The sequence below is a fragment of the Primulina huaijiensis genome, chromosome 4 (genome assembly GCF_012295235.1).
Source record: "Primulina huaijiensis isolate GDHJ02 chromosome 4, ASM1229523v2, whole genome shotgun sequence".
In the NCBI taxonomy this organism is placed as follows: domain Eukaryota; kingdom Viridiplantae; phylum Streptophyta; class Magnoliopsida; order Lamiales; family Gesneriaceae; genus Primulina; species Primulina huaijiensis.
The window spans coordinates 3874219-3883299 of NC_133309.1; the positions used below are offsets into that span (position 1 = coordinate 3874219).

General features: G+C 34.5%; 1 protein-coding gene across 1 annotated transcript; it reads right to left on the reverse strand.

Moving 5' to 3' along the window:
* Positions 1 to 6397: 6397 nt before the first annotated feature.
* On the reverse strand, positions 6398 to 8565 carry LOC140975265 (sterol carrier protein 2). Its single transcript, XM_073438878.1, has 4 exons — positions 8353 to 8565; positions 8202 to 8262; positions 6731 to 6833; positions 6398 to 6649 (listed from the first exon to the last, which is right to left on the reverse strand). The coding sequence occupies exons 1-4, from the start codon at positions 8479 to 8481 to the stop codon at positions 6568 to 6570; spliced, it is 375 nt and encodes a 124-aa protein (XP_073294979.1). The 5' UTR covers positions 8482 to 8565; the 3' UTR covers positions 6398 to 6567.
* Positions 8566 to 9081: the final 516 nt, after the last annotated feature.

The following is a 9081-nucleotide window of genomic DNA, read 5'->3' on the forward strand; positions in this document are numbered from 1 at the left end:
GGAAGAGGTCTGAGCCCTATTCTAGGGATGCTACAACCAAGGCCACCCTCCCCAACCTTCGGAGAAAAAGTCCTCCAGGAAGAAGATGAGATCGGAGTCGGGCCTCCATCTCATGAGTCAAACATGCCTCGAGCTGTCTACCCCTTCCAAGGACAAGAGAAAAATGGGTGAGGCTTCTTCTCCGCATGAGCTGGTGATACTGGAAGGGTCCGAGTGCCCTAGTAGTCCGAACATGTCCTTTTTGGCTAAACCCGATGGGTCTGGGGCTCTGGGTCTTGTCCAGAATTTAGTTTCCTCCGTGGGCTTGAGGAACCTTCACTTAGCATCGGACTCCCTGGTTGAAGAGTCAATGGCCCTCGGACTTATGCGTGTTGCCTATTTTTAATTACTATTCACGTTGTTTGCTTCGTGGTCTTCTGATACTAACTTGTCTCTCTTTGGGTCAGATCATTGCTTGTGCGGGAGAGTATACACTCCGAGCCCAAAAGGCATGAACCGTTGCCTAGGCCAACGTCAAGAGCATGGATGATATCTTGGCCACGCACAAAGATCTGACCCAGTGGATGCGGTACCTCAAGTCTGTGATGACGAGCTTCATACCATGCGGTGTGAGCTAGAGAGTTCTCAGAAAATCCTCGTGATGGCCGAGCAACAGATTCAACTTCTGGTGGATGAGGCCATGATATATGAGGAAGAGGCCAAGGCCACATGGGCTCGGAAGAAAGAAGAATTCATCCACTCCTAGAACTTTGAAAGACTATGCGCCATGAGGACAGTGGTCTATTTTGAGGAGGGGTTCAAGGGTTGCTTAGTCCAATTCCGGGCTAATGTCTATTCTGAGGCCGAGCACCTAGCCTTATTTATGGACTCGGAGAAGGCTCTGGATGATATGCCCGAGGAGGGGGAGGTATCTGAACCAGAAGAGCATGCCAAAGGTGGAGATGCGGTTGACCCTCAGCCTCCCTTAATTTAATTTTTCTTTTTCTTGTATGCCACGCTCGACACTTTTTGACTTTGTAATGACTGGTTCGGATTTATGACAATTTTTGTGCCATAATTTATATCCGTAGCTCGTCAATAAATTCATAATACCCTAGCACGATTGCCATTAGAGCCTGCATAACTTGAAATCAGATATCAGATTGGACCGGGCAGGTGTAATACCCCATAATTAGGTATATATCTAATTATTATATATTACTAATAAATTTTTATTTATTAAAAATAAAATAAAATGAAATAACTAATATATTATATTTATATATAGACATTCATACAAGCATACATACCTACATACCATCATCATAGTTGCTTAACCAACACACCACCTTCTTTCTTGCCCAACCGGTGATCAAGATTTGTTCATCATAGATTGGAGATAAGGCTTGATCATTGCCTATAAAATGCACCCTTCACCCAAGTAATTTCAAGAGTTCTCAGCCTGTATTTTCGAGTTTAAGGAGTGGGTCTAGTATAGGGTGGAGTGGTGAGAGTTTATAGCTCAAAAAGTAGAGAAAATGGGCCAAAAATATCTTTATATACCAAAAACCCTTCCAAAAATTCTATAAAAATTCCACAACAGTCTCAACTTACCCAGAAATATACCACAAAAGGAGGTGTTGAAAAATCATCAGCCGATTTTTCGTTAAAATTCAGAAATCGCTACTGTCCGGGAAAGGAATAGTGCCAGAAAACTCGTTTTTCAGGTACTGTTTTCACTCCCAATTTCCGTAACTTTGCTGACCGTATTTCACCTTAGTATAAACACGAAAGTTGTTCATTGTATGTCATACTTCTCATTCATGTCTTTGATTTCTCGGAATCGACCTCGGAAATAGTGTTTTCCCGCAGTCGAAGTTGGGGTGTAAGTTTTACTAGTTTTGCCTTTTCTGGCACGTTTCGGCTGGGAATTTCAGAAAACTTATAACATAAGAGTTGAAGGAAATCGTATTTTACGTTTGCTAGAAAACCCTTGGCCGCGCGTGGTGGCCGGAAGCCGGCCACGCGCCGATTCCATCGGCGCATGTGGTACACGCACCGGCGAAAATCGAAGGTTTCATTTTTCGAAGCATGCTCTATATTATTCCAGGCTACTGTACAAGTTTCGTAAATTTTGGATGAGTATTGCATTTACTGTGAATTTTTAAAGAGAAATGCTATGATTTTCGGATATGATATACTATCTATATGATCATATAAACCTTTGTATAAATGTTCATAGCCTTCAATACTTTAAAAATATATCATTGGAAGTAGTTATGAAGTTTTATAATTTTTCGACTCACAAGTTATTTATTATGATTTTTGAGAGTTATATATTAAATTTTATATATATCGATTAATGATAAAATAATTTCAAATATTACTTATTTTGAATTTTTTTCACTTAATATTATAATAAGAGTTGATATAGAAAATATTGTAATTTTTTAAGTCAAATATTAATTATTGTAAATTTTAAAAATAGTTTTGACTATTAGAAAATAATTTTGACAAAGAAATATTAAAAATAAATAAAATAATTTTTTTATGAACTTTTAGCCAATAAATAAAGTTTATAAAGTTATATTCTTTATTTTGGTAAAAATTTAGGGATAATCTATATCAAAAAAAGTGTTTACTATATTAATGGTAATCACATTGATCAATAGGATTGACTTGAACTTTGAACTCTCACTCTCATCCATAGTAAGTCTCAAGGTGAGGAAATTTTTTATCGTTCTTCCTATATAGCTTTTGGCATTTGGCCTGAAAATTATGATATGATATATTATATTCTTTAACGATATTCACTGTGAATTATTGATTTCTTGCGCCTGTGCATAAACTTTGTATCTTTGAATCACGTTGATGCATATGAAATATGCCTCATCCTGAATGTCCTTTTCTATCCTACTGACTCCTTATTCATGCCAGTATTACCTTTCCGAAATGATTGAATGCCTCAATGTAACATTCTAATTGTAATATCATCATACTAGATGTGATTCTTATCAAGCTTACACTGAATGAAGTTTTGGTTAATCGTCGAATAAATGAATGAATGACTGAATGATAAGGTGATTGACCAAAACAGAGCCCTGGACAACGGACTTTGGTCTGGAGATTGAGTCCATTGAACAACGTGACTTTGGTCCGAGTATATTAGTTCACTTAGCTTGTTATTCTTTACTAACTATTATTTTTGTATACTCATATAACCAGATGTTGATCCTTTTTGTCTATTGTATCATTCTTTCGAATTTGAGTATCATATTTACCTTTAATTAATTCTCACTAAGTCCTTGAAGACTTAACCTCTCTATTTTTTTTATCTATTGTAATTTCCAGAGCCAGGTAACCAGGATTTGGATAAAAAATAAATGTCGATGTATGATCTGCCAGTTGTTGTTTGGAATAAATTGCTGGAAGGCATAATGAGTCATTTAGTCTATAAGTCAGTTTGTCTGAAATGTTTACGTCATTGTCACTCTTACCGTCTATGTTAGTTTGGACATGTAAAACTTTATCATAATTTACTAGTACTTGTTCGTTTCGCTTCCGCTAATAAAATCCTTTAATAGTTCATATTACTGCCTGTGAAACTTCTAAAGAGACAAAATTCTCTTATGAGGTATTATTAGGGAATGTGGCATTCCTTGAAGTCTAGTTTCAAGACAGGGTATCACAGCAGGATTGACACCTAGGCCCATATAACTTGAAACCTTATTTGGCTAAGTAATGAAATAAGAACTCAACCGGATGGCTATCCGAGTCCTTTTGATTTGAAACCAAAATTTGGCCAAGTAATAAACATTAAACCCGAACATGATGGCTGTCCGAGCCCTTTTAACTTGAAACCGAAATTTGTCCAAGTACTAAACTCGAACAAGATGCCTGTCTGAGCCCTTTTAACTTGAAACTGAAATTTGGATGTAATAAACATAAAACATGAACATAATGGTTGTCCGAACCTTTTTAACTTGAAACCAAAATTTGGCTAAGTAATGTACATAAAACCTGAACAAAGTGGCTGTCCGAGCTGTTCGAAGGTTATACTTAAATAATAGAAGGACGTGGCAAAACTTAAATTTGATTAAAGAAGTTGATGACCCCAAATATTGACATATTTGGACGGACTCAAGCCCATCTTAAAATTGGCTCTAGCCTTTTGAGGCCCAACATTATGGGTCAAGAGCCAGACGTCTGAGCTCAATAGTCCGAGCTAAAAGTCCAAGCCCTTGATCTTTAGTCGGGTCGATCTCCTCAGCATTCTTCCCCAGAAGCCCAAGCTCGTCAGTGTAGTTAGGAAGTCCGAGCTCTAACACAGTTAGGGAGTAGGAGAAGCTCCGAAAATACGGGATTCGATCAAACTTCATCAAGATAAGACAAGAGTCATACCCGCCTTCAAGAGTCCTAGTCGCCATGGTTAAGGAGTCGTGTTGTTTGATGTTTCCTATCTCAAGTAGGATTCTACCCCGGCAAGAATCCTACTCTAACAAGGTAACTCATATTTTCTGCTTCTATAAATACCAGGCATTGGTCACGATTTTAGTACAAACATTCTCTTGCTCACTTAACATTACTATATATATCTCTCTCTTAAGTTTGCTTTCCAAACTAACTTAAGCATCGAAAGGTTCATGTCTAAAAACTCTTCGGCGTCCTCTAACTCTATTTTTGTCTGTTCAGAACTCCGAGCCCCGACCCGATCTACTCAGCTGTGAAGATTTGAAGACCCTCTCTCCAGACCGAACCCAAGGTAAAATTTTGGTATCATAAGATTTGCTCTTTTTCGGTGCGCACTAGGTAAATCTTCGGGATAACATTATAGCCTGCAAAACCACGATAGTAAGATAAATAGCAAAGAAAAAACTTGTGCGACATGCTCACACAAGAAAGTGTTGGTACGAAAAATCAAATTATTTAGCATTAATCAAACACTCACCTACTCCACCAACACATAAATCTCATCAGCTTAATTTGTTCTCTTGCATGGTATTTATCTACTGAAAAATGAACAAAGGTCATATATAAATTGGTGTTGTCATTTCTCTCTTACTTTTAAGTTTTTTAAAAAAATCTGTTAATTAACCGGTTTTTATTATGTTCGATTTCAAATTGATAATAAGAATTTCAATTTTTTGGTCTCAGAAAATTCGTTCTGGACGATAATCAAACCAACTAAATGTTCACCCCTAGGTTTAGAAATGTTTTTTTATTGCGTGGAATCAAATGTGAACTTGATCATACTTGGTTCGGTTTGGTTTGCTCCGTAATTTATTTTTAATTTAAATATCAAAAGTGTGGTCAAATTAGGTTGAATTAGGCCACCGACATTTAAAGACAGATGCCCTAAAAAAAATTAGGATTCTTTATGTTGCTATTATAACATTACGTGACTCTGATTATTTTTAAACTATTTTTTTTATTAGTTCCAATTTTAATATATTCTTGTAAAAAATTATCGGTTATTTAAGTGAACTGAAAAAATAACCGATCTAGGTTATTTAAGTGAACTGAAAAAATAACCGATCTTTAGATCGATTCGATTTATTTGATTTTCAAATAAAATTATTGATAATCTCGATCGACTAAAATATAATTTTATTTTTATCTTATCAATCGTTATTAATTCGATCCATCCTAACCAAAAGATGATTGATATTTAATTCATATTAAAAATTATCAAATCGAGCCAAAACTCGAAAGCATATACAGTACGAATATATTTCGAGCTTAAATGGCCAAAAAATGCAGGGTTCTTAGATTCTAGTCTGCAAATTGTGAAGTAAAATTTCAGTAAATAGGCATTTGAATTTGATTGGAGTAATTTTAAAAGTGTCCTACAAAACAACGTAGGAGCCATATAATCCCATACGGGTCTTTAAATATGACAACTCACATTTAAGCACCATTTGAAGTTAAAGATAAAATTAATAATATATAGATTAATAATAATATATATTATAAAATAATAATATATAGATTATTAATCTAATATTATAAATATAAATAAAAAAATATAGTTAATATAACGTTTGATATAATTGATAAATTACTAGTTTGTTCTTTTAATAATTAATAAAATACTAACAATATTATTTATTAAGCCTAATATTGTAATTTGAATTCAATGATTTGATTGATATAAAATAAATAATTAATAATTTGATAATATAATAAAATAAACATGAGATACGATAAATAAATTATTAAGGAATTATTTATTTATCAGAGACTTGAAACACTGTCTAATCGTACTATAATTAATCTATTTTGAATTAATTAATTAATTGAAAATTTAAATGGACTAAATCATTACATTGTGTTGTGTAGAAACTAAGATAAATATAAATCAAATAAAAAATTAAGTAATAAAAATTAAATTATTTAAATGTTCTATTAAATCTATATATCAAATAGAATAAGTTTTTCCTTATTATATAAATTAATTGGTATTTAAATGAGCAAACATTCATACAGCTCCCATTACAACACATTTGACCAACAATATAACTTCTAAATAACATTATACAGAAATAAAATCCCTAGGTTTGCCTTGTTTACTTAGTAACCTTATTGTGCTCACATCTTTGAAGGCTTGGGGAAGATGTCCGGGGTAAATTTCTGCGCCGCGATGATACTACCCTTTATCTTCATTGCACCCCTACATTTGGTTTCGCAATATTCGAATTCATTTATGTGTATAACAAAAACTCGATTTACATATTAAGTTAAAAAAGATCACCTCATGAAAGCGATCTGTGGATTCATCTTCCCAGTCGCAATCTTGACGAAATCGTCATCTTTAAAGGAGAATGTTGCATCTGGCTTCCCATCCTCGTATGGCCCTGTAGAGTTAAAGATTTGAAATCACAAAGATTATACCGACGACCTGTTTCAATAAAGTTCTTGAAAATCTCTCTAGTCAAAATTCAGGTGACATGAACAACATGAGCACATCAGTCTAGTTAGCAATGTGGACTCAACTCTCTGCTGAGTAAAAGGGACTATTCTCATGCTCCCCGAAACTCAAATTTTTGTGCATCATATTTTGATGGCAAGGTCGAAAAGATGTATCATGATATAGTTGAAAAATATTCAAATTAGCTGCGGTTACGCTCTGCAGAAAGAAAGACTTGGGAACTCCAAGGAAGACTCGAGAATTTTGATTCCAATGGTTCTCATCTCTCTGCAAGGGTGGCTAAAAAATTCTAATATGGAGGCTCATAACTTCTGATGGATAACTACTTAGGTCTATGGAAAAGTTACCAAATTCTAATATGGAGTTCAAAACTTCTGATGGATAACTACTTAGGTCTATGGTAAAGTTGCCAAATTCTAATATGGAGGCTCAAAACTTCTGATGGATAACTAATTAGTGTCTATGGAAAAGCTACCAAATTAGATAGAGAAATGTCCATAAATTACTGATTCAATGCCTATCTTTCCTTCAGTTCTTATAAAAATCAAGGTATTCAATTATTTGTAGCTACCTTTTATGGTTATGTTGTCTAGATTACAAAATTTCAGAGATATTTCGAATATAGCTAAAACTCAAAACATTGTTGGGCTACTGCAAGTAAAAAAACATAGAAACGCCGCCATCATTCAACGATGTAGCCATAAAACCGGAACAACGGGAAGTCGGGAACCATGGCGAACCATGCTTCTGTTCAAGATCAACTTATGAATTCTCCTAGATCTCATCAAAACAATTAAATGAATCCAATGGCCCCAACTGGATTCGGCAGCCAACCATCACCCATTGGACAGTCGCTCAAAGATCTCACTATTCATTTATATTAAGGATTTGGTGTATGAAATTTGGATCGAAATATTTGGATTCCAGAAAAAGGTATTAGGAAAAAAGCATTTAATATGAGACTGATCAATTTGAAATCCACAATGGTAACCTAAAAAGTAGCTTAGGTCAATAATTTAATATCCATCACAATCAACTTTATCCAAATCCATATATAGCCTATACAATAATTCAGATAATCACAAATCTTCCAGATCGAATTGAATTATTTCTAAACCAAAACAACTATCTCGAATCCTCAGAATCATTTCAAAATTCATTTTCCCTGAAAATACCAAATTCTTGTTTTTAAGTCAACAGAAGAATCATGATAAACAGGGAATCTGAATTTGTTTTTAAGTCAACAGAAGTATCATGATAAACAGGGAATCGAGCAGAGCACAAGAACCCTAACCATCTTTAACCTCCCCTTTCTTCAAATCGACCACAAACGACTTCTCATTGAATCCAATTTTCTGCCAATTAAAAAATCAAAATCAACAAAATTAAATAAGTCGATTCAACAATAGACCCAAGCAGAAATTTGAAAAAACAAAATGATCAACCTTGGGAGCTATATTGATCTGATAAACGAGTCCAATCTTCTCCTTGAGTTGTTTCCCGGCATCGGTGGACATGTGGAGCTTCATCTGCTCCATAATAGCGTCGGATTTGAGATTCGTTGAGCCCGCCATCGCAGAATTCTCGGTGGTGTGTCTGCCGCTCTCGAATTTGAGTCATGTTAGTGGGCATTAAATAGAGATGGGTGGGACTGGTAATCTACACTGACCGTCCTAAACTTATCATATATTTTATTTATTTATTATTATTTATTTATTATTATTAATTTTAATATTCAATAAATCTAATCTGGACTTGAAAAATAACACATCTGGGGTCTAAAAATTTTTCAACAATGAATTTCTCACATAATTTGAAGTCGGTGATGGGAAACGTCTCGGATTTCTCACCATGTGTCAATGGGTCGACGACAGATGAAGAAGATGTCATTTCAAATGTATGATAAAATCTTCTTTAAAATTGTTTAGCTGTCTAGATGTGCAAATTTGGAACTGTCAGTAATATTTGTGAGAAATGTCGTCACCAAACAATGGAACAAAACATGAACAAGTAATAAGCCAAGGTTATAGTTTAACTATGTCTCTTTAAGACGAATTTACCGCACCTATGGTGCTTATAAAATACAAAAATTGTCTCATAAGATATAACAACTTATTATTTGAGATAGAAACACTCAAAAAAGAAAATGACAAGCTTGTAGATAGTCGATCCAG